The 26,689-nt window shown below is 41.8% G+C and overlaps 1 protein-coding gene across 2 annotated transcripts in view; it reads left to right on the top strand.

Moving 5' to 3' along the window:
* LOC138755781 (microtubule cross-linking factor 1) overlaps positions 1-26,689 on the top strand; it is a 238,847-nt gene that overhangs the window by 197,219 nt on the left and 14,939 nt on the right. For both annotated transcript variants that reach the window (XM_069922383.1, XM_069922384.1), the window contains one exon: positions 549-2,091. In XM_069922383.1, coding sequence (XP_069778484.1) covers positions 549-2,091 — 1,543 coding nt within the window. The remainder of the gene's footprint in view (positions 1-548; positions 2,092-26,689) is intronic.

Here is a 26,689-nt window from a genome sequence, read left to right on the forward strand (position 1 = left end):
TTAGACTTTCTATATTTTGTGCTATATTGTTGCATGGGAATTTGGTATATTTGTGAACACAGCCACCAGACCACTCCATTGAGTACATCTACAAGAGGTGGTGTCTTAAGAAAGCAGACTCAATCCCCCGCCACCCAGGCCACGCCTTCTTCCCTCTGCTACCATTGGGGAAAAAGGTACAGAAGCCTGAAGATGTGCTCTCAGTGGCACAAGGACAGCTTCTTCCCCCCCCATCCTCCCTGCCTTCAGATTTCTGAATGAACAATAAACCAAAGATACTGCCTTACTTTGACTATGTTCCTTCTCTTGCACTACTTTTATATATTTTATACAGTCGTCTTATAAATGTTTTCACTGTAATGCTTCCATAAGACAGTGAATTTTGTGACATGTTCGTGACAGTAAATTCTGATTCTGAACATAACATCAGGCTTTGGACTCCGAAAGAAATTGATTATGTGAAGTCAATGCTTCTTTGAGTTCTCTTTGGTGATAAATTGTGACATTCTGTTTTTAACATGTACTGAAAATGTCTGTTTTCTTCGAAGGGCAAAGTCTGTTTCCTCCATGTCAGAGTTCCAACGCTTGATGGACAGTTCTCCATTTCTTCCCGAGAAACACTTTGCTGGAGCTCCTGATCAACACATGTACATTGCCAAGGATGAGGCCACTCCACCATTGTCTCCAGATGACTTGAAATATATTGAAGAATTCAATGGGAAAAGCTTGGCATACAGTAGCAAAGATAAGCCTGCAGATGTCTGGGTGGAAAAGAGTGAAGATGAGAAAACAGTGAACAGTTTACCAGCAGAGCCTTTCCAGGCAAATCCTTGGTTGCTCACAACCAGTGTCACAATGACCACCAGCACATTGAGTGGGCAGGATTCCACTCAAAAGCATCTACAGCGCAGCACCGTGGGCCCAGATAAAATAGGATTGAGACTGTATCATAGCCCCCCTGTCATCCGTAGATTTGACGGGTCAACGCGACCCAGTGATGATGGAGCGAAAGAGCCAGATTCAGACTTTGCTTTTTCCAGGATCAAGTCAAATGGGACTGAGTCAAAGGGGGGATCACCAACTGTATTTGGAAGATGGCCGTGTGAAATTGCCAAGCAGCGCAAAGATCTGCTGGAGGGTGGTCTCCATCCCATGGAGCATCCGATCTGTAGCACTGTAGGCTTTGCTTCGTCCCTGCACGATCTGAACATATCTGGCAACATGAGTGATGATATGAAAGAAGTCGCTCATTCAGTCATAAGTCGAATACGATCACACTCCATGGAACCCCAGTTCAAAGACATTGCCTGTCAGACTATTGGTGCCACAAGTACAGGAACACAGACCCCACAAACCATCAGTGTAGGTTTGCAGACAGAGTACCTCAGGAACATCACCAGCAGCCCGCACAAGTGTTTGACACCACGGGGAGGTTCCACCCCTGTATCCTCGCCATCACGAAGTCTGCGCAATAAGCAGGTGGCACCTGGAGTGGAGAAAATGCAAGCAAAGTTTGAGCGGACCTGCTGCTCACCCAAATATGGTTCCCCAAAGTTGCAAAGGAAGGTTTCCGGAAAACCAGATCAACCAAAGGATCGACCTTTGTCCACTACGCAGAAGGGATTCAATGAATCAGCTTGGGCGAGATCAACCACCACCCGAGACAGTCCTGTTCACACCACCATTAACGATGGTCTTTCGAGCTTGTTTAATATCATCGATCACACACCTATAGCTTGCGACAGCATGCAAAGACTAGCCAGATCCGTGAATAGATCGAAGCCCATAGAACCCAGGTCAAATTATGTGCTAGTTCAGGAGTTTCTGAAGACTGTCCGTGCCAGATCACCGAGTCCAGTTTGTGTGCTAGTGGAATCAGAGATGGAAACAGATGGCGAAGATCTTGCTGGGAAGCAGGAACTGCCCATTTCTCCAGGATACAGCTTTAGTGAAAGCCCTGCCAGGATCCTAAACAAGCAGCTAATCGAGCAGGCCCTGAGTGAGGAACAAAGTCAAGCTAAGAACAACCAGAAATTTACCAAAGATGATAAGGCAGAAGATGCAGATGAAATTTCCCCAAACTCCCTTGAGGTATATTGTTCACTTTATTCTTTCTGTCTAGAATCTTACAAAGTGCATGGTTTGGATTATGTGTATCTGGTATTAAAATTAAATATTTAGCGATAATAACTTTATCATATACATTATGCAATGCACCAAAATTCTTTCTTGCTGCAGCCAAATAGATATTTTGTTATAAAAATCAACTGCAACACCATACTAAATTGAGTTAAAAAGAGACAATACAAAAGATAGATAATAATATTCAGTTATCATCGTGCAAAAGAAGGTGTCTTGCAAGAGTGCAGATGATGTTTTTATAAAGTCAGAGCTGTCCATGATCAGAACAAGGGGAGGTTCAAGATCCTGATAGCTGTTGAAAAGAATGCGATCATAAACCTAGAGGTTGCTGGCCTTCAGGCTTCCGTACCTTCTTCCTGAAGATAGCAGTGAGAAGAAGCTGTGACCAGGGTGACCGGAGTCCTTTATGGTGTTTGGCTGCCTTCTTGAAGCCGCACCTCACATTTTGGAGCCCGTTTTAGATCTGGCTGCGTTTGCTACTTCGGGAGCCTTCTGCTTTTTTGGGCACTCGAATTTCCCAAGGCAGGCTCCATTCACAAAACTGCTTCAGATCAAGCTATCATTATACAGATTTTGTGTAATTATAGACCAAGCCAGAAGGATGAAAGTTGTGATGAAAGTCCTCTCACGCTGAAAGGCTGCCACTTTTCTTGCACAGATTTACTATGACTCAGTTCACTCTGGTTGTAGAAAGCTATGGGTTCAAATTTCACCCGAGTGTGAAAATCCAGGTTAATGATCTTGTGAGGCACCAAGGAATGACACATTTTCTTTTGATAAGCTGTTAAACTGAGACCAAATCTTGACAATTAGGTGTAAAATATCCCCTGGTACTATCTGAAAGAAAAGCAGGGAGTTTTCCTTGTGGGCTGGTGGATATTTATCCCTTAATTAGCCTAAAGAAATCTCTTGGTGCCTGCCACATTGACCACCGCCAGTGGGCTGATAACGCCTCAAACCGTGCATCTTGGCGCCTCACAGTTTGGCGGGCAGCAACCTCCTTTGAAGAAGACCGCAGAGCCCACCTCACTGACAAAAGGCAAAGGAGGAAAAACCCAACACCCAACCCCAACCAACCAATTTTCCCCTGCAACCGCTGCAACCGTGTCTGCCTGTCCCGCATCGGACTTGTCAGCCACAAACGAGCCTGCAGCTGACGTGGACTTTTTACCCCCTCCATAAATCGTCGTCCGCGAAGCCAAGCCAAAGCCAGCTCTGCTAAATACAGATTCTCTGCTTATTATCATATTTCTGTTTGTGCACAAAACGCCTTCCCTTTCTCCCACATTTTACAAAAACATTTTCAGTTATTACAGAATTTTTGGTTGGCCTGAGATTGTGCAAGGTGATGTATAAATTCAAATTTTTGATTTGTGTTAGTAGTTGCATGCGCCCATATACAAAGCTTTCCAGAATTCTATAGTGTGTTGGGTTGAGCAAAACTAAGCAGTTCTTGCAGAGGTGCCTGTATGTTTCCTAATTAAAGTACTGTCTTATGCAGAGTAAAGAATTACACAACCCTGGCTTCTCAGGACAATGGAGCGATCAAACTGGAAGAAACCTGTGTTGTTATGTCCAGTTAATGTTAGATTCAGAGCTGGAGCTTTATTCCTTATTCAGTGTCCAGACTTGCACCTCAGTTGGACTGGATGGAAAACATATTGCACAGCTAATTCAGTGGTAATTTAATTCAAAATATTCCCCCTGTTTTTGCTACATCCTTTCAACCCAATCCTTTCCCTCATGAAATCTCATCATGAGTTCAGTGTCATGTTTCAAATTACACCAAATTTGGTTCTTCTTCGCCCTATAAAGGCACACAAAGAGGTGCCAATAGTCCAGCGCCACTATCAAGATGAGAAAGGGAAGCAAAAGGGAGTCCCTTCAGAGACATTAAATGTCTGTGGATCCCTCCACCTCCTCCAATGTCACCTTGTGCCCCATCAGGCATCAGGCATTGCATCGTGGGGGGGGGGGGGGGGGGCATTAGCAGGCCATGCCCCGCCCCAGATGATTTATTCTGCCCCCCACCCACCCGCAGCATGTCCTAAAGTACTTTAAAATGAATGAATTTTTTTTTCAACAATTGCTCAGAATCTTGAATGATATCCTCACTTCACCCTCAAACCAGGTCTTGTAACCGGGAGTCGCATCTCCAGACTCCTGTCAATTAGCTGAAAAGAATAAAAACTAAAAGTTACATCTTTGGGTTCAATTATTGATTGAGTAAAGGCTTTCACTGTGAGTTGAAAAAAAAACCCAATATTTCTTAGAATTGAAAAAAAACACAATATTTCATAAACTTATTCTTCTTGAAAAGCAGTGAGGGTGGGAGAGGAGCAGAAAATAGCTGCAAGCAGGTGCAAGCAGTCAGGATTGAGATGGTAAATCTGGCACCCATCTGCTGAAATTAAAATTAGCCCTAGTGTGTGCCTTGCAATGAAGAGTTTGCACTTTGAAAGGAGAAATATGCGCCAGATGTGAACGAATCCTTTTCCCCTATAAGGGAACAATTTGATTTTATTAGGCGACCATTGTTTAACACTCTGAACGCCTGCAACATTCACAGAAAAATCAGACTCAGCATTAGAAGCTTTCAGGAATGAGACTTTTGAAATGTTAAAAGGTATTGTTTGGGTGTGTGGCTAAAGATAAACTTTATCAGTTGGTGGGTTTATCAAGGCCAAGGAGTCATAACCTTCAAGACAGAAATGACAAAATACCGCATCGTCCAAAGAACGTGGGGGTCTCTATCTCATGGCTAAATTAATGTTGAAATCAGAAATTGTTCCTAGTCAAAATTATTAAAGGCGATAAACAGAGATCAGCCGCAATCTCATTGAGTGGAGGGCAACAAAACATCTTTGTTCCTTTGTCCCAATTAAATTGATAGCTAATTTACATTTCAAACTTTATGTTGCAACTCGATTTAAAGCATTGATGATTGAGCCAAGTTTTGCTAATCCTCCAGAAGCCCAATCTCAGCAGTGTGATTGGAACTGGCAGACGCATGCTAATCCGTGTAGAGTCTTGTCCTAGAGAGTTCAGTTCATTGGCAACTTTTAATTACTCTCCCAATCTTTCAGATTTCAGATTTATTGTCATACATGGCATCACATTAAACCCTGAGATTCTTTTTCTTGTGGGCGAGGCAGAATCACACTGGTAGTGCAAAAAAAATGTACATAATATACAGATGTAAACAAATAAAGGAATGTAAACAAACTGCAAGACAGAGAGGAAAAAAAATCAATAAAGATCGTGCAGAAGTGCAAGTCCTCAATGAGTCCCCAATTGAGTTTGTCGTTGAGGAGTCTGGTGGTGGAGGGGGGAGCACATGTTCCTGAACCTTGAGGCACCTCTACCTCTATCCTGATGGTGGCAGCGAGAACAGAGCGTGTACTGGGTGGTGTGGATCCTTATTGGTTGCTGCTTCTTTCTGATGGCAGTGTTCCCTGTAGATGTTCTCGATGCTGGGGAGAGATTTTCCTGTGATGTCCCGGGCTGTGTCCACTACTTTTCACGGGGGCTTTATGTTCAAGGGTATTGGCATACCCATACCAATCTGTGATGCAGCACACTGTCCACCACGCATCTGTAGAAATTTGCCAGACTTTACAATATCATATCAAACCTCCGCAAACTCCTGAGGAAGTAGAGGTGCTGACCTGCTTTCTTTACAATACCATTAGTGTGATACAATCAAATCTGAAGGGGCCAGTGTACACAAATGTTGAAACAAATGGGGTCCTTGGACCAGAATTCTGACTCCAGAATGCGCCGCAGTGTAGTGGCAAAAGTATAGAAATGATAAATAAACAGCCCACCAGTGGATTTAGCTCTCAATGCAACCTTTTGTTGTGATATTATAAACAATTACAATATTAGGGAATGTTTTGAATATTATACATAATGGTATTTTTAAATATTCCCTCACTGGCCTAATCCTGATTTTAAGTTTGAATATGTTTTGAAAATACTCGTTATTAATGTGCAGCATTGATACAGACAGATTGTTTGGGCTGAATTAATCCCCTCCTTCCTTGGAAAATCCTATCTTGGCTGCAATTATTGGATTCTGACTGAAAAATCCCTTTCAAATCTAATGCTATCTGAAATTCGGCACTGAATTGTGAGGGAAGTGATATGATTAAAAGACTAGATTAGTAGATCGAGGAACTTGTGTTCGAATTATGCAAAACTGCTGAGTTGCCGAGAAAACACATTGTTCAGGGAGGGGTCTACCATCCTTACCTAGTCTGACCGACATGTGACCTATCAACATACTTCCTCCTCACCTTGGCCAATTCAGGGTGGACTATGAGTGCTAACGATTGCCAATAATGTCCACATTTGTGAATGACTAAATCATAAATGCTCACAATCTCTTTAATTGACAGTTCAGACTGGTTAGTCTGTGCGGCAACCAGGATGGGTGTATTTTTTCCCCACAGTCACAGGACATAGCTTTAAGATGAGGGGGATAAGATTAGATGGGAACTTGAGGGGTAACTTTTTAACACAAAGGGTGGTAAATGCATTTTACAACCTGCCAGAGGAGGTAGTTAAGGCCAGTACTATTGCGATGTTTAAGAAGTACTTAGATAATGGATAGGATAAGTTTAGAGGGATATAGGCCAAATGCAAGCAGGAGGAACAAGTGTGGGTAGGTCATTTTGACTGGAATGGGTAGGTGGGTCAAAGCACCTGTTTTTACTCCATTTTTTGCATTCAGTCAAATGTTTAGGGAGATCTCGTAAGATCTCGTAAGAAACTCCATCCTCCCACACACAAAAAAAAGATTACAGAGATTGCATTTGGAGAGTTTTTAACCTGCCAAACCCTAAATATTCTAAACCCCACCAATCTCGGGTCATAGGACATTGAACATTACAGCACAGTACAGGCCCTTCAGCCTTCGATGTTTTGCCAACCTATATATTCCAGCCAAAAGAAAATACTAAACACTTCCTTCCTCATAATCCCTGATTTTCCTTTCACCCATGTGCCTGTCTGAGTCTCTTTAATGTCCCTAATGTTTCAGCCTCCACCACTATTCCTGGAAAGGCATTCCAGGCACCCACAATTCTCTGTTTAAAAAAAAACATACCCCCGATGTCTCCCCCAAAACTTTCCTCCCTCCCTTCACTTTGTACAGATGTCCACTGGTGTTTGCTACTCCCACTCTGAGACAAAGGTGCTGGCTGTCCACCTTTTCTGTGCCTCTCAGAACCTCATAGACCTCTATTAAGTTGCCTGTCATCATTCTTCGCTTCAAAGGAAAAAAGCCCTAGCTCTGCTAACCTTGCCTCGAATGACTTATTTTCCAATCAAGGGAACATCCTGGTAAATCTCATCATGAGGGCTGATCTCCTTGGTCTGACTGACATGGATTATCTGGTAACAGCAGAGAAGGATAGATAGTAACTGCAAGAGAAAATAGAGGGAATGAGAATGATAGCTGCTTCCAGACTCAAACTAAGAGGCCTGGGTGTAAGGTTTTCTCTGGTATATCCTGTGAGGAACTCAGGGAATACCTCTATAAATAGAATGTGGAACAAGTTGGTGTCAAGGCAAATAGCATAAGTGCAGGAAGTGATCTAAGCACTTATGAAATGAAATGAATTAAGGGTTTACTGATAGAGTTAGCTGTATCAGGTGGACTACAAATACTAATTAGGATTGTTTGGCCAATTAACCCATTCTTTGCTATAACTTCTTATTTGAGATGCAAGGACATTCTGTTGCACCGAGGTTCAGTTACATTGCACACTCTCTATTCCTACATTTCTATTGTCCTTTTCTGTAGAAGTCGATTGTTTCCCTGAGTGCTTGCTGCCTCAATAATTTCACATCTGATAGAAGAGTAGAATTGGTTATGTGCCTTTGGCAATGTTTTCAATGTGCCTGAGATAGTTTTTTTTTCATTGTAAATGTAAACTGGAGACTGCATCTAAAAGTAGGGACAAGCCTGCTGCAGATCCCACTGGGTGGCCACTACTCATGGGACTGAAGTTAAATTAATTATTATTCTCAATATGAAATGAGGAAAAACTTTGAAATTGCATTTTTTCTCTAATTATATGGTATTATCTATACATTTCAATATAATGATTATTTTTACAGCTGATTATGTTATGATTTGTTATTTGCTCTTTATAATCTGTGCATTATACTCCTTTTGGATATATTGTTAAAATGGCTCTATATGAGCAATGGCTGAACTAATGGGAGACCTCTGCTGTTGGCCAAATGTGCAGTTCTCAACAGATCTTCAATTTTGCTCTGATCTACGTTAAATTTGTAAAGCTCTTGTTACAGTCAATGCAGTAAAGCCAGAGGTTCTTGGATCCGACCAGGATCTTATTTTTCTGATTGATTTTCTGTCAATGAACAATTAGTATGGGCCACAAAGGATTAATATGGAGCTCCAAAAATAGATTGCTTCTGTTAGAAAGCTAACAATGAAGAAAAGGAAACATAAAAAAGATTATCCCATTGTCAGTGTGTACAGTAAAACATATGGAGACACAATAATACCACAGTGTTAAGATCTGTAGCGATCGTAACTCTATATTGGCACCAGTGAGGTACGTATATGCTCTAAATAAGGCTGCCAGATTTTTAGGAAGGTGTTACATCCCCTCCTGAGATTGTATGTGACCTTTTCAAATGGGATGCCGCTATTCATCTTCCAAAGACCCCCTATCCATGAGTAGATGGGAGTCCGATTTCCGTGTAACTGCTATACACGCATATGGCGATTTCTGTAAATTTAATTTGAGAATTAGTGAGTGATCTACCAACCACGGAAAAGTTCCCCAAAAGACAAAGGGACAATTAGTATGGGCCACAAGTTTATTAGGACTTGTATAGAGGGGAGGGGGTTGAGAGAGGGTTCCCTTGATGTCTTGTATTTGGTATGATTGTTGATTGTTAAATACATTTAAAATGATAAATAAAATATTACCAAAAAAAGCTATCAATGGGAATAGTTTGCAAGATCTGACACGTTGCCAAAGTATCTGTTTCTCTTTCTGTAACCTGATTAAGGATCCTCGAGAAACATTACAACATAGAACGTTTAGAAACATATTCTTTATTAAGGACCTGTTTAATAATAATTGTTTCAATGTTTAACTTTGCTGTTTACCTTGTCTTATTTTTTTTTCTCCTATCTGTTCTACCCAGAGCCAAACTCTCTTACTAACCACCCCTTGGGGACTCTAACCCTGCCTGCCTCACTACTGTAAGTTCTATGTTTCCAACCTTGGTGCTGTTCTAACTATCCATTTACTAGCTTGTGGCAGAGCGATTCATCCTTTTAATTCTAAAACAAATTGCCTCCTATCATTGCATAGATTCCACATTTTAAGCTTCTAGTCAAGTTTGTAATTACCACATGCTCAGGTTTTGCAGTTTCAGGTGAATGACATTTGAGAAGCTGTGACTGAAGTGAGAGTAAGTGTAAAAGATGAAGTGCAACTGAATCTCTCAAACCTGGATACATTCCACAACAGAGTCTTCTCTCACCCACTGATGATCAAAATGTGTCTTTAATTAAATGCAGTATGTATGTAGCCAGACCTCATAGTAGAGTCAAGCCGTGCGGTTTCTCTTGTCAATTTGTACTAAATATACTTAAAAGCTAATATAGGATATTGGGTGTGCCTTGCCAGTCTGGCACAAGATAACACAAGTTCCTGGGCTCCAAGAATTCCACTGAGCCCACTTCACCAGAAGGATCGAGCAGAATGAACTCTGAATGTGTCAAATTTAGAAATCCTGCATCCTGTTTCAAATTACTGAACTGGGCAAACCATCCTCACATCAGCACCTTCCAACCACTCTGACATCTAGGAGCTTAGGTAATGAAATAGAAGTTTGGAATTCCAATAGGCAGCCGGAACAACTAGCTTTAGTTGCTTGTGAGTTCAAGATGCGTGGAGCCTGATTCATGTCCAGCTCCAAGATGCTTTCTTTGATATCTACTGAATGAGTCAGAACCTGCCTAAGGTACATCCGAATGTGGAAGGAACAAGGAAGGAAAAACTCTGCTTTCATCTTTAATCTGGGAAATGAGAGTTAAGAAGAGATACTGACCCAGCAGTGTTTCATCTGCCTGGTAACCCAACTCCCTGAATAGGCTATTGGATTTGTTGAGTTTGAACTGGCTTAGAAGGCAGTCCAGAGAGGTTCACCAGGTTGATTCCAGAGGTGAGAGGGGTTAGCCTATGAGGAGAGATTGAGTCATCTGCGACTATATTCGATGGAATTTAGAAGAGTGAAAGGGAATCTTATAGAAACATATAAAATTATAAAAGGCACAAATAAGATAGAGGTAGGTAATTTGTTTCCATTGGTGGGGAGTCTAGATATAGGGGACATAGCCTCACGATTTTGGGTAGTAGATTGAGGAAGGAACTGCTTTTCCCAGAAGATTATGAATCTCTGGAATTTGCTGCCCCTTGAACCAGTTAATATATCTAAGACAAGATATTTAGTAGGGGAATTAAGAGATATGGGGAAAAGCCACAATCATATTGAACAGTGGAGCAGGCTCGATGGGCCAGATGGCCGACTTCTGCTCCTATTTCTAATGTTCTTATGTTCAGCTCCAAGTTGCTTTTATGAGAACTACTGAATATATAAGAAGATACATTCAGTTGTTGAAGGAAAAGCACTGCTTTCTTCTCTAATCTGGGAAACGTATGTTCAAGCATTGGTGGAGTCCCTGCAGTGTTGGGTTCTGCCTAGTAACCTAACTCCCTAGAATAGGCTGCCATAGTTTCCACCCACAACTCAACTCAAGGCTTTTAAGTTTTTAATGTTACTGTTCATTAGTAGGCTAGCACATGGGGCAGTGTATTCCGATTACAATTGTGCCGTACTCTTTATAATTATTGATCCTGTCACTGAACATAAAGCAGAATCAAGTCTTTTATTCAGCTGTCATCCTATACATAATTGCCTCAAATTGTCTGAATGAAGAAGAATTCCATCCCTGAAAAATTGGCTAAGATTCAGAAAGATATGACTATCAGTAGAGCATTATTTGTTTCCGAAGATTCCCAATGTCAGTCAGAAATTTCAGTTGTAAGATACTAAGTTCAAACCCATCTTCAGACCTGAGCACGTAAACCCAATTTACACAATTACGTCACAGCAGGAATGCCTCAGTACCAAATGAGATCTAGTTGTCAGAGAACCACACCAGACCCTGTATGTACTTGAACTATTTTGAACAAGTTATTATTCAAACATTGTTATTAAAAGCAGGCTATCGAAACCTTGTGTGGACTGGGTGAAGGTAATTCTCCCACTTGGCTGTGTTCCTATCACTTGTGGCATTTATTAACATACTATGAGAAAAAAATTCATTGGATATCATGCACATCATTGCAGTCCTCCCGTACTAACTCTCACCTCAAGAGCTCTAATTACCCCCAGAGCATCAGTGCTGGTGGGACAGGTTGACTTCTGTATGGTTAGCTGCCAGTGCCAACCACATAACGGGCCTGAACACCATTCAAATGTCCTCTCACCCAACAACAGACCAAAAATAAGATTTTAAAAGTTTCAAAGTTGCACCAATGTATAAAATTAAGGAAGACTAGAAATCACAATTAATGAATTATCATCAGTCTGAAACCTTTGTTTTTTTCTCTCTTCGGAGGCTGCCTGAGCTGCTATTTTCTGTATTCAATTTTTCCACTGCCATCAATATTTCTTCAATTTTGATTTTCTTCCAGTCTTTAATAAAAAAAATTAAAATTCTTAAATGTGCAGGAGCTATTATTGAATCAATTTCAGTAATGATTCCTTTTTGAATATTTTTTTCATAAATATACATAGTAAACTCCAATATCAAAAATATATATAAAAAACTTTTTCTTACAATAGACAAACAAAACACCCCCCCCCCCCCCCCCGCCCACCAACCTTTCACTATATAAAATGCACTCACCGCCAGGGCTCACATTTATATTGACCATAAAAACAATTCTCAATGGGGAAGTCACTACACCAGCATCTGTCATTGTTCTTTTTATTATTGGGGTTATAATTAGGCCCCTATATGATCCAAAAATGGCTGTCATATCTTGATAGTTATGTCATATTTGTTCTTTAAGTGTATGTAATTTTTTTCCATAGGTATGCAACTAATTCATCACAGCAGTCCATCGAGCTATATGTGGAGGGGAGACTGGTTTCCAAGTAATTGCAAATACATTTCTTACCCATGACATTGCATTATAAGCTGCAATTAATTTCTTCTCTGATCCTTCTTCTTTACATTTACATTAATGACTGCATTGCACATGCTCCATCTATTAGTGAAGACCTGCTGCAAAAAAAATCTTCCATAGTTGGAAGATAATCAAAAAAATGCAGATTGCTGGAAATTTAAAGAATCGTAAGAGACCCTAAAATCTGGACTGCTCGGGGATTGGGTCGGTCCGGATTTTCCAGATTCTTGGGAAGTACTTTTAAAATTCAAGGAGAAATAAAGAAGAGGTGAGATGGTCAAAGTTTATTGTTTATTCATTAGCAAAACCAGCTTCATTGATCAAAACGAGCAGATTTAAAGAAAAATAAAGTCATTGCTTGACAAAAATGTGAACATAATTCTTTTTTTCACTGCCAAAAAAACGCAAGTAATTCTTGACGTTATACTTAAAAATGAGCATTGTAAAAGTACACAGTGAATTTCTTTGTGACAAGATCAAGTGGGGCACTTGTTGCCACTGTGCATCTGTGGCATGCTCACTAAATTTAAGAGGTTTGTGAGTTCAGATTCTTGGATGGTCCAGATTTCTGGCATCTAGATTTTTGGACTTTTACTGTAAAAATTTTTTTTAAAAGACCAGGGATACTCAGCTGGTCAGTCAGCTTCTGAGGAGGAAAAAAAAAGTTGGAAACTAATCGACCTGAATCATTATCTTTCCCTTTCTCAACAGTTTTTGTTTTCCCTGCTGGGTATGTCCATTATTTTCTGCCCTAATTCCTTAATTTATTGAGTAAACTGTACATTTGATGCACTGAACTCTTCCGGCATCCTGATTCCCTAACTAACATTTTCAAGGCTTCCCACAGCTGCAGAATCCAGGCAGGTAAATCCAAGCAGTTGTTACTACAATGGCTCGTTATTCCAAGATCATCTTTATATTTCTTACTTGTCTGCACACTTCCTGAACTGATTCTTTATCACACTTCAGCCACTGGTGGTCTCCAGATCTTGTTCTCAGTTACTTTACCCCAGTGAGAATGCAGTAAACAACATGTCCAACATTATCTACAAGTAAGTTCAACTAAACTTCCATCACCTCAGTGCCAGAAGTGTGTACATCATTAAGTCATTATGCAAATTACATGTGTACAATGGCATCATCACACATGTGTCTTGGAGCAGAGAATTTGAAAGGTAAAAGTTAGCCAAATTAATTGTTAATCTTATTAAGTCATAAATTCGTGGCTGCAAAATGTATGACCAAAAATCCCAGCACATTTGGCCACTTATTTCCTGTCGTCTACCTGCCCCATTCATAAGCCTGGTTAAAAAGATGGTACATAATATTCTCCGGTTTCTGATAGTCCAGTCCCCATTCTCCCTCTCTCTTTTCCTCCAGCTCTCCACCCCTTCCCTCCATTCATAGAGCTCTCTCCCCTCCCCCTGTTTTCTTGTGCCCTCTCTCCTTTATCCACTTTTTGCCTCTTGCCCGTGGGCTTGTGCTTCTCCCCTTGCCCAAAAAAATTTTGTTCGTATGCCTGCCTACATTTTGATGAAGGACTCAAGCCTGAAATGTTGGTTGTGTATCTAACTTTGCTATATAAATTACGCTGTCCGACCTGCTGGAGTTTCTCCAGCATTGCACTCTTCGGTGCATAATATTTGTTCATTTCAAAACCTCTGAATACTTTTCTTTTGCAAGTAAATTAAAAGGAACTTTTCTCTTATGAGACAATCGCAACCAAGATCTTTTCTCTGAATATCTCTTCGTGAGAGTCTTGGCAGAGTAAAAGATGCAGGAATCTTTCCAAATTTCACTGGTTTCATATTCCCAACCATTCTAGTATACAAGTTGCAGCTGGCCCCTTTTACAAAGATAAATGTCATTCAAATGTGTCTAAGCATCAGGATTATTTCAGCTCTGATAGTAAATCTCTTTAATTTGTATGCCATCTTAAAGACATCAACATATCTTTTAAAATAATTTGCTTGTAAGCTCTTGACATTTGATACAACAACATTTGGGATTGATTTCCCTATTCCTTATGACTGTGGCAATACAACAAAAAAAATCTTTGATGGATCATCAATCCTCTCGCTTTGATCTGACGCCCGTGCACACACACACACACAATTGTCATAGGAATAGAAGAAATCTCCAACAGGTAACAGTATTATTCGGGAACTACTATAAAATACCCAGTGTCCAATCATTAACCTTGAAGGAGAGTTATCACACTTTGCCATTTGAAAATGAAATTTCATGTCTTCGATATCATTGATTAAAATTATAGTGAAAGCTCTCTAGCTAAAAGAAGGATCTCCCCAAATGGAGTTATTAAAATGCTTTTTTTGTGGAAGCAATCCCACTTGAAATGTTATTTGAGAGCATTTATAAAGCGAAGTTCAACCTATCAGATTGCAGTGAAAATTGAATGGATGTGTATTAAGTAAGAAAGAGTCTGGGTCTCCAGTTACAGCACAGCTGCAAAATGTACTCAACTCAGTGATAATGTATGGTACCCTCCAGCATAGTTTAAACTCTCCAAAATATGTTTCAAACAATAACACGAAAAGACTTTTTCAAGTGCAAATTAATGATCTAAAACATAACTTTTGATTTGTAACATAAACATTTAATTTTGCCTGATGATTTAGCAGATTATGTTTAAACAGGAGTTAGTCTTAGACCAATTTGGGTTTAAGTTTAGGAAAATGTGTATTTGGCACAACCAATGCAATTGAAGGGTTTGAACCATGCAATCCTTTTGAGGTATGCAGTAAAATATAACATTACAGACCCTTCGGCCCACAATGTTGTGCCGACCTATATAAACCTCAGCCATCTAAACCTCATGCCCATATCCCTCTGTCTCTTGCATCCTCATGCCTGTCTAAGTCTTTTAATTGCCTTTATTGTATCAGCCTCCACCACCATCTTTGGCAATGCATTGCAGGCACCAGCTACTCTCTCTCTTCACCTTATGTAGATGTCCTCTGGTATTTGCTACTGTTGCCCTGGGAAAAAAAGGTGCTGGTTCTCCATCCCATCTATGCCTCCCATAATCTTGTAGACCTCTATTACATTATCTCCCATGCTTCTTCGCTCCAAAGAGAAAAGCCCCAGGCTCTGTTAACCTTGCCTCATAAAACACTCTCCAAACCAGGTAGCATGCTGGTAAATCTCCTTTGCACCCTCTCCAAAGCTTCTACATCCTTTCTGTAATTGCCTGAAATCAATTAATCTGAAATCTAATGGGTTGGAAGTGTTCTAACCAGTTTTAAAGAACAGCAACATTACCCCACGACTCTTGGTCACAGTACACCAACTAATGAAGCTGAGCATACCATGAACCTTCTTAACTACCCTACCTTCTTAACTGTGCAGCAACCTTGAGAGATCCATGGATTTGGACCTCTAATTGTAATATTCATTCAGTTTCACTCTTTATTCTGCTTAATGTTGTATTCCACATATAGCTGTTGATAGCTGCAGATGATGAACATTTTCACACATAGTTTGGAACTACACAGTCAGAAAAAAAAATTCTAAAGTTTGTTCATTTGTCACATTACCCCTGTACAGTGAGAAGGGTTCTTCCACAAGCTGTCGAACAGATCAACTCTAACATTCATGTCGCCGTATGAAGTCAGAAAGGAGCACAATTATCGTGTACAGCTATAATAAAATAAGATCAGTTAGTACAAGGCAAGAGTAGCAGGAGAACGCTGGTTGAGAGTTTGTTCAGGAACCTGATGGCTGCAAGGAAGGAACTATCTGTAAGCCTTTTGACGTGGGATTTCACACTTTTGAGCCTTTCCTTAATGGAAGGAGGGAGAAGAGAATGTGCCCAGGATCTGATGGGTCCTTTAATAGGTCAGATGCCTTTCCTCCAAAAGAGGAGGTAAAGATGGAGTCCACGGAGGAGAGGGAAGTTTGCACGATGTTCTGGGCTGCATTCACAGCCTTTGTAACTTCCGGTCTTGAGCAGAGCAATTTCCCTACCACGCAGTGACACGTCCAGAAAGTATGCTTTCAATGCCATTCCCACCAAAATATCTGGGGGATAGGGGGGGACATAAGAAAAATAGAGAGTTATGGGTGTGAAATAGGGAAAGATTAGACTTGTGGAGTAGGTTTACATAGGTCAGCACAATATCGTGAACCGAAGGGCCTGTACTGCCTTACTATATTCTAGACTCAGTCAGATATCTTAGTTTATTAGCCAACAGCTCCTGGTCTTCAGAACCACGAACAGTGGTCCTTGAGGAACATCAGGAAAACTGCCCCAAAAAAAGTGAAACAATTTCAAATATCCAAGAATTTGTCAATTCAAAATAAGCAGGTTTGCTTCTTGTAATTGCACATTACATACAAACATATGAATTAAGTGACCAACATTATTCACAGTACTCTGAGTGTGTTCTCACAAATGGCAAAATCGTGACCTCCCTATTCTGTTTTTCAATTTCCCTATGAGTCAACAGTACATCCTGTTACCTTTCTTATTACTTGCTGCACTTACAAACCATTCGTCATGCATCATGGATGAGGATATCCAAGATCACTTTTGATTTCAGAGCTTTAAATTCTCGCTCAGAGAACATTACAGCACAGTACACGCCCTTGATGTTGTGCCTACCTATATATTCCTACCAAATTAAAACTAAACCCTCCCTATAACCCTCGATTTTTCTCTCATCCATGTGCCTGAAAGGAGTTTCTCAAATGTCCCTAATGTTTCAGCCTCCACCACCACCCCAGCCAAGGTATTCCAGACACCCAGAACTCTGTGTGTAAAAAAAAACTTACCCCTGATGTTTCTCCTAAACTTTCCTCCTTTCACTTTGTACAGACGTCCTCTGGTGTTTGGTACTCCTGCCCTGGGGAAAAAAAGGTGCTGGCTGCCTACCTTATCCATGCCTCTCATTATCTTGCAGGCCTCTATCATCACCTCTCATTCTTCTACGCTCCAAAGAGAAAAGTCCCAGTTCTGCTAACCTTGTCTCATAAGATAGATTTTCCAATCCAGACAAGATCCTGGTAAATCTCCTGCACACCCTCTCCATAGATTCCACATCCTTCCTATAATTTCAGATAATTTGCTTTTTCAACTTTTACTGCTAAAATGGGGAAGTTCACAGTCTCTCACATTATGTTTCCTGTGCTAGATTTTTGTCCACTCATTTATTTGTCCACATTACTTTGCTGTCTACTTCTGTGCTCTTAACAATTTACTTCCCTTCCTACCTTAGTGTCCTCAGCAACTTCCGCACCTTCAGTGTATAAATCAAAAAACTTGAAACCCCTACATCAGTCCCTTTGGGACACCATTCGCTTTCTTCTGGATTCACCCCTTCCCCTCAGTGCTACTAGGCAGCAGTTGAAATTTGTTAAGATCCATGAAATGACCATTGCGTAATATATTACTTGACGACTTTTAAATTACCAAAGATTGGCCATAATACCAATCATATATCCATTGTCCACACCTCTTGATCTGTGTCCACCAGATGTTGTAGATGTCACCTTGCTGGGATATGATGTTAAATATGGCAGTGTGGACTCTCAACATCTGTCTCTTCTTCCTAATGATATGAGGGCTGAGATTTCCCCTTTGGCATCCAGTTTAGAATTATTGTGACTCGTTAGTGTCGAGTGAAGTTTGAATTTGCCAACAAGCAGTTCAATGTTGTTCGTGTTCGCTATTGGCCTAACCCATGGTGTCGACCAACATTTTACAAATACAAGAATTGAGAAGCATTTTATTTTTTCATGGTTTGGCCAAAGGGGTGAAGGTAATAAATACAGAAAATGTCTAGATCTTACCCTGCATTAAGGTTGCCCTGGCACCAAAGCAAAATAACGCAGATGCACAAATCTGAAATAAAAGCAGAGCATACTGGAAATGCTCAGCAAGAGAATTAAAGTGAATGATTCAAACAAATAAGCTTTCCACAGGAAGAATTCGTCTGCCTACGTTACTGGCAAAACTTTTTTTTATTCAGGATTTCCGCTTTATATTAGTTCCATAATCTAATAACAGTGATTCAATGTACCTATTGCACCAAAATTCTTACCTGCTGCAGCCAAATAAAGTAAAAACTCCTGTTCTCCAGAATTCAAGAAACCAGCAGCCTCAAGGAACCGGCAAAAAAAATTGAGTAAAAAAAATATGAGTTTAAAAGTGGATCACCTCGCCATACGTTCGCCAATCACGCCACACACAATCTCAAGTAACTAGAAAATTCACTTATCTACTGACTCCCATAGGGACCAGAAGCCAAGGATTTTACTGTAGCTACTTTTTGTACAATAGTATGTATTAAATTATCCCAGTACAGAAAGAGATAATGAATATAAAGGATAAACAAATAGATAAGTTACAAAAGTGCAGACAGGTCAGTTTGTGGTCTTGGAGTAGGAGTTCATTCGATTTACCTTTCCTCAAACTTCTACCTTGCGGCTTACGTCAATTCTGATTCATTTACGTTTTTGCGTAGCATCTGCAGGTTCCCCTCAAGTTTCACACCGTCCTGACATGGAAATAAATTGCTGTTCCTTCATTGGCACTGGGTCTAAATCATGGAACTCCCTTAACAACCACATAATTGGTATGCCTTTACCAGAAGGCCTGTGACAATTCAAGAAGGTGGCCCAGAGCCAGTGCTGCCCAGATCCCAATCAATGAATAAATAAGAATGAATTTTGTTTGTATCTCGCTCTTTGTGGAATTAGTTAAGGGACAGAAGGGAGGGCGGAGGGCGGCACAGTTAGCGCAACGCTTTTACAGCACCAGCACCTGGAGTTCAAATCCAGCACTGTCTGCAAGGACCTTGTACATTCTCCCCGTGTCTTTGTGGGTTTCCTCCAGCTGCTCTGGTTTCCTCCCACCCTTCAAAATATACAGAGGGGCTGTAGGTCAATTGGGTATAATTGGGCAGCACGAGCTCGTGGGCTGGAAGAGCCTGTTACTGTGCTGTAGGTCTAAATTTAAAAACAAAGTACTTTCACTCTTTGCCACAAAATAGCGTAAAATTAGGCAAGATTTTCCATGAAAAATATAACTTTAATTTTTCATGCTGTGGCAAAACCAGTTTGATAACACATTGCCAGCAGACCCCTGCAAATATTAGCACTCTGCCAGGGATCCTCTAAATATCTGTGTGTATTTATAGACCTGAGTCGATGTCAGCTCCCAAATGAAAACAGTGCGCTATAGTTATGGAAACAGTTTCTTCCTTAAATCAGCAGTAAGTGTACAACAAAAGAAAAACATTGATGGTCAGCAGAAATCTCATAACATTGAGGGTCTGGCGAGAAACTTGTTTAAAAGCCAGATTTTGAAAAACATTTTTGATGTTGTCGTTAGAATCTCCATTGCCTTCTTGAGTTGAGTTTCAATATTAATGGATTACAGACTCCCAAAGGGCATTATAATACCCCAGAGACAACAGTTCTGGGGGAAAAATTGGTGATGCTGCTGTCAGGACCCTCCTTAAGGAATCTGAAAAAGCACTTCCCATAGCAGAAGGCGTTGTCTATCTGCCTCCCTACACAGTTAAGAGAGGAAGCCAAATCAAAGGGTAGGACCATAGATAGTAGTCACCTTTAGAAAATGGAGCATGTCTCCCCTGCTCAAGGTCCATTGTCGTCTAGTGGGTGGTTATAGGGATGAACAGTAACAGGGATGTACAGGAGGGAAAAGGAATAGAACTCCAGGTTCTGAGGTAGCTTAACAGAAACAAATGCTATTATGTTGTACTCCCACATTCTTTAAGTGCTCTAATTACTTAGATTACAGTCACCCTCCTCCTCCTCCACCATCCTTCTCCTCCTCCCCTCCTCCTCATTCTTCCCCCTCTGACTTCGCCCCTCCTTCTCTTCCTCCTTTAACCTCCCCCCTGACTTCCCCACCCCGACCTCCCTAACCTTCCCGCTCCCCCACCAACACCCCCCCCCCACACTCCATCCCCACCCTCTGACCTGCCCAACCCTCCAAAGACCCCCCCCCCAACACCCTCCACATCATCGATTCCCACTCTGACCCCTGCTTGTTCTTTAGCTCTGACCTTCCCCTCGCTGAGCTTGGTCCTGAGCAGAGGTCTTACCTTCGCCCCCCTCCGCCCACACCTTAATGAGTTCTGCGCACGCCACGATGCCGAGCTCTTCTTCTGTCACCTCCGCCTCCAGGCTTCCATGACCGTGATTCTCCTCTCCAACACCTCTTCTCCGCTTTAAGCCTTCTTCCTCCTCTTTGAAACCTTGTGCTGGCCAGCTGCCTGCTCTGAATCTTTTTATTTCCAACTGCAGCTGAGACATGAACCGTCTCAACTTCATGACTCCCCTCTCATATTCTCATCCTACTTACTCCAAACACTCTGCCCTCACTCTCTCCGCAACAATCCCAACCTCACCGTTGAGCCCGCGGATAAGGGTGGTGCTGTTGTAGTCTGGCGCACTGACCTCTATTTTGCTGAGGCCAGACATGAACTCTCAGATACCTCCTCATAGCTACAGGGCCACAAGGCCCCACTATGGCACATCAAGCCACTGTCTCCAGTACCATTCCAACTTCATCACCTCTGGTCACCTCCTTCCCATGGCCACCAACCTCATTGTCTCCCATCCCTGCACTGCTCATTTCTATCTTCTACCCAAGATACACAAACCCAATCATCCAGGTAGACCTATTGTTTCTGCTTGCTCTTGTCCCACTGAACTAGTTTCATCCAACTTTGACTCTATCTTTTCTCCCTCCCCACCTACATCCGCGATACCTCACATGCCCTCAATCTCCTCAATGACTTCAGATTCCCCGAACTGGACTGCCTCATCTTCACGATGGATGTTCAATTCCTTTATACCTCCATCTCCAACACAGAAGATTTGAAAGCACTTCACTTCTTTCTGGACCAGAGCCCCAACCAGTCACCCTCTACCACCACCCTCCTCCTCCTGGCAGAAATTGACCTCACTTTAAACAACTTCTCCTTTATCTCATCTCATTTCCTCCAAATCAAAGGAGTAGCCATGGGTACCCCCATGGGTCCCAGCTACACTTGTCTGTTTTAGGCTTTGTGGAGCAATCCATGCTGCAAGCTTAAACAGGCAAAGCCCTTTAACTCTTCCTCTGGTATATTGATGACTACATAGGAGCTGCCTCATGCACCTGTGATGAGCTTGTCAACTTCATCCATTTTGCAGCCAACCTCCACCTTGATCTTAAACTCACCTGTTCCATCTCTGACAATACTCTCCCCTTCCTGGATCTCTCAGGAGACAAGCTTTCCAGTGACATATATTACAAACCCACTAACTCACACAACTTCCTTGACTACACTTCTTCACACCCTATTTCCAGCAAGATTTCCATCTTTCGATTTCTCTGTTACATCTGATCCCAAGATGAGGACTTCCAGTCCAGATCTTCTGAAATGTCTGCCTTCTTCCAAAAACGTGGATTCCCCTCCACCACCATCAAATCAGCCCTCACCCACATCTTCTCCATTTCCTGCTCATCTGCCCTGGCCCCCTCTGCCCACAGACACAACAAACATAGAATCCCCTTTATCCCCACCTACCACCCCATCAGCCTCCGCATCCAACACATAATCCTCCACAATTACCGGCACTTACAAAAGGATCCCACTACCAGACACATCTTCCATTCTCTGCCTTCCCTAGGGTCCGCTCCCTCCGTGACTCCCTCCCCACCAATCGCACCGCCCCGCCCCCCCCCCCCCCCCCCCCCCCCCCCGGCATCTTCCTCTGTGGCCGCAAGAGGTACCATACTTGCACCCACACCTCATCTCTCACCACGGTCTGGGGTTCCAAACGGTCCTTTCAAGTGAAGTGAAGCTTACCTTATATATCCACAAGATTTATTTACTGCATCCAGTCCTCCCTTTGTGGCCTTCTCTACATCGAAGAGACTGAGCACAGATTGGGAGATCGCTTCGCTGAGCACTTTCGCTCCATCAGCAGCAGAGACAGGGACCTCCCAGTGGCCAACCATTTCAGTTCTGTCACACTCACATGTCTGTCCATGGCCTGATGTACTATCCCACCAAGACCACTTGCAAATTGGAGGAAACACCTGATTTTCTGTCTGAGCACTCTCCAACCAGATGCCATTAACATCAACATTTCCAGTTTCTGCTAACCTGCTCTCCTCTTCCCTCTCCCCCCTTCCCCTGTTCAGTTCTCCTCTCTCCCTTCCCCCATCATCTAGCCATCTCACCTCCCCTTGATCACTGCTGTCCCCTCCCTCCCTTCTCCACCTATCATCTCCTGCCTTTGCGACCACCCTTCCCCCCCGCCACTCTTTTGTTTAGACACCTGCCGACATTTTTCCATATCTTGATGAAGGGCTCAAGCCCAAAACGTCGGTTATGTATCTTTACCTTTGCTATTTAAAGGACACTGTTTGACCAGCTGAGTTTTTCCACCTTTGTGTTTTTACTTCAACTACGGTGTCTACAGATTTTCATGTTTTACTACTTAGTCAGACTATGTAGACAGACATTTGTAAGGTTAGATGAAGCCTAACATTTTGCCATTCCATTACCTTGATGCCTATGAAGGTCTCTTCTTGAAGAGTCAGTGTTGATTGATGCTTGACTCTGTCTGTACTCATTGATTACATGCACACAAAATAATATCATGGACGTATTAAGAAAGTATCCTCGTGTGTGTTGGCATGTCATGCTCTGCTTCTGAAAATGGATTTCACCGAAACATGACATTTCATTCAAGAAAAGCATTCTTTATCCTTGATCAGTTGTGGCTGCACATATCCAAAACCAAACTTAGGTTCTTCGAGCGTGAAAGAACTCCGCTATTAGAAACTGTGTGCATTTGCTTGCACTTGAAGTATTTATTTTGTAAGAAAATGGTGATGCTTTGTCTAGCAGATTGACTGCAGTTGGATTGTTTTCTAATAGTTCTTCAAGTAAATTTGTTCTATGGTGCAGAGCAAGGTGCAAAATTACTAAAAATTCCAATTATGTAAATATTAGATTTTAAAAATAAGTAAGTTGTGCAAAAAAGAGAAAAAGTGAAGTAGTGTCCATTGGCCGTTCAGAAATCCGACAAAGTGATACCGACCGTGTTATCGTTGGAAACTGATGGACTTTCATTACAACTGGTCAATTTTAACACAGTGAAATTAATTGGTCTGAATTTTGCCGCATTTACCAAGAAACAGTGAAAAGTTTGGTTTTGCATCCAAGCAATCAACCCACAGCTAAGTTGTACGATAATAAAAAAGTACAAGGTATGGTGTTACAGTAAATCAAACTGGGCTATTGGGACATAGTGCAGGATGTAGAGAAAATACAATTAAACAGTGCAGGGCCATCATCATATAATAACAGCAGGAAAGAAATTGTCCTTGAATATAGAATCATACAACAGAGAAACAGATCCTTTCAGCTCACAATTGTGATGGCTATTTATATCAATGCTATTTGGATTAGACCCGTATCCATATGCATATTTTCCATTTAAGAACCTACTTCCTGTATATCTGCCCTGGCCTCCTTTGCCCCTATATGCAACATGACAGGATTCCCATTGTCCTCACCTACCATCCCACCAGCCTCTGCATTCAGCATATTATCCTCCACAACTTCCATCACCTGCAAAGTAAATCCCACTGCCAAACACATCTTTACTGGGCCCACCCGGTTGGAGGAATAATACCTAATATCCTGTCTGGGCACTCTCTAACCAGATGGCATTAACGTTGACCTCCAGTTTCCGTTGGGTCTCTCCCTTTCCCTATCCCTCCATCTCTGTTCCTCCATATCCCCTTCTCTCTCCTTTCAGAGATCTACCCCCTCCCTCATTCTCAGATTTTTTTTCTCTTCAACCCTCCTACCCATATCCATCTATGACCTCCTGCCTGTTGGCCTGCACTCCTCCCCCTGCCCCCTCATCCCTCCTCCAACCCACCCCCCCCCCATCCCCCTCCTTTTTATTTGGGTACCTGATTCCTATTTGCTCATACCGTGACAAGGGAATCCAGCCCGAAACAATGTGTCGTGGCTTCCTATGGACACCGCGTGACCTGCTGCACCTTTCTGTAATTAACTGCAATCACAGCATCTGCAGACTTTCTTGCTTAACAAAGATTTTGGTAACGTTGCTGATCTAAAATTGCCAAATTTAGTATTAATGCCTGAAGAGCGTGTGGTGTCGTTCCTCAAGCATTGTTGGAGCAGGGTAAGATTCTAAAGAAATTAGAATGGGATAGAGAGTGAAAAGGATAGGCATTTTGAAGCTTAGGTTCATTTTGTAGACTGAACAGAGATATTTTGCTAAGTTTCTCTTGTGCAGAGGGGAAGATCTCAGCGTGAGCACTGAACGCAATGCACTAAATTAAAAAAACCCGTGAAATTGCTGATTCAACTAGGATTGTTTAGATCACTGGATAGTGGATGGGGAAGAGTTAAAATGGCAGAGGGACCTCTTGAATCCACTCCAATCAACATTATGATGAAAACTATGGAATATATGTCCATCTCCCTGGTCTGTAGTGGATTGTGGAATTTGTTTCCACATTCAGCCGTGGAGGCTCAATCATTGGGGAGATTGGTGGGTATCGAATTAGTCAGGGTATCAAAGAATATGGGGAAAAGGCCAGGATTTGGAACTAGATGTGAGAACAGTTCAGCTCAGGGTGGAGTTGAGGAGCAGACTTGATGGTGATCTTGTCTTATTAACAGCAGGAAAGGAATTGTCCTGTAACTACATAAAACAACAGTTCGTGGAGTGAAACACAAAAGTTTGCAGACATTGTGATTGTAATGAAACACAGAAATGGTGGAGGAGCTCAGCAGTTCTGGCAGTGTTCATAGGAGGTAAAGATATATAACCATCGCCTTCTTCAAGGTGGATGAGTTAGTGGTTAGTAGATCAGTCAGGCTCAAATGGAAGGTGTTCTGTCCAATTAGCCAAACATGCTATTTTTCAACTGACAGTGATCCACTGGACTAAATGACCTCCTCTGTGCCTTAAATTTCCATGACTGTCTAACTTCCTCTCTTAAAAGGAGCTTTAATCCATTTGGGTCTGGTCGTTTAAACATATTTTATCAATCTTGTATCGAATTGCTTGATCCAGAATATATTTTGGATAAACGTGTCCAATTTGTGATGTAGCTCCCTAACCATTTAATCGGCATCTCAGTTTTCAACAAAACCCCTTTACTTTAATTCTAAGTGGGTTTCAGATTTCTGTGATGAAAATCCCTCACTGCAGATCAAACATTATCCAATGGACAGAGCACTTAATTCAGGCAGTTCGAAGTATTTTGTGTTTGGGCTGTAAGAACGTAGAGTGAGGAATTACTCAGCTTGCACCAGAAATTGAAGGAACGAGTGATACTTCAGTCCAGGTCTGTCTCTCCCAGTGCACATCTGGTCGGCCCTATCAAATTCAGTATCCAGGGCAGACTAACTTTACTCAGTGAGATGAGAAGGAAATGTGAGATTAATAGGGGGTTGGTTGTGAGAACTGGAAGACTGGCTGGAAAAGAAATGGTGTGATGGAGAGGATGTTAGAGAGTGGGAGTGAGAAGTTGGGCAAAGGGCATGAATGACCAGGCGAAGAAGACGCAGGCATCTTAGTTCAACAGCAAAATCAGTAATTTCTGGTCACAATTGCATTTCCTATTTACACCTCCTCCGATTATCTTCCCACTTCCCAATTTACACCTTCTCCAGTCGATTTCTCCTCCTTTCACCTCCAAGAATCATGGTCCCACTCCTCCTTTTCCTTCTTTACTTTCTCCCATTCTCACTTTTCTCTCTCACCTATTCCACCAATCCAACCCTCCCAGTGGTGTCTTCCTCTACATCAATTCTCTGATGGGTGTTGGCTTTTACAGTTTATTTTCCCTTTATATCTGATCTCCCCAAGTGCATCACTTACATTCATCTGGATTAACAACCAACATTTATCCCCCCATCTCTTCAACTGATATATATCCTGTTACCACCTCTGTTCTCTCCCCTTCTCCCATCTTCTTCTGTACAAAACCGTATCACTTCTTGGCCCCTCTAACACCCCAATCCCCCCACCATATTTATATACTTCCTACTAGCCTTTCTCCAAAGTCCTGTGAAACACCACGAGTAACTTGTAACCACCCGGGACCATCATAAAAGGAGAAATAGCAGAACACTTAGTCAGTAATAATAGTATAAGGGCTAGTCAGCATGGATTCCTTCAGGGTAAGTCATGCTTGACTAACCTTCTGGAATTTTTTGAGGATGTGACAAAGAGGGTGGACTCGGGAGAGCCAGTGG

Source organism: Narcine bancroftii, chromosome 2 (genome assembly GCF_036971445.1).
Source record: "Narcine bancroftii isolate sNarBan1 chromosome 2, sNarBan1.hap1, whole genome shotgun sequence".
In the NCBI taxonomy this organism is placed as follows: domain Eukaryota; kingdom Metazoa; phylum Chordata; class Chondrichthyes; order Torpediniformes; family Narcinidae; genus Narcine; species Narcine bancroftii.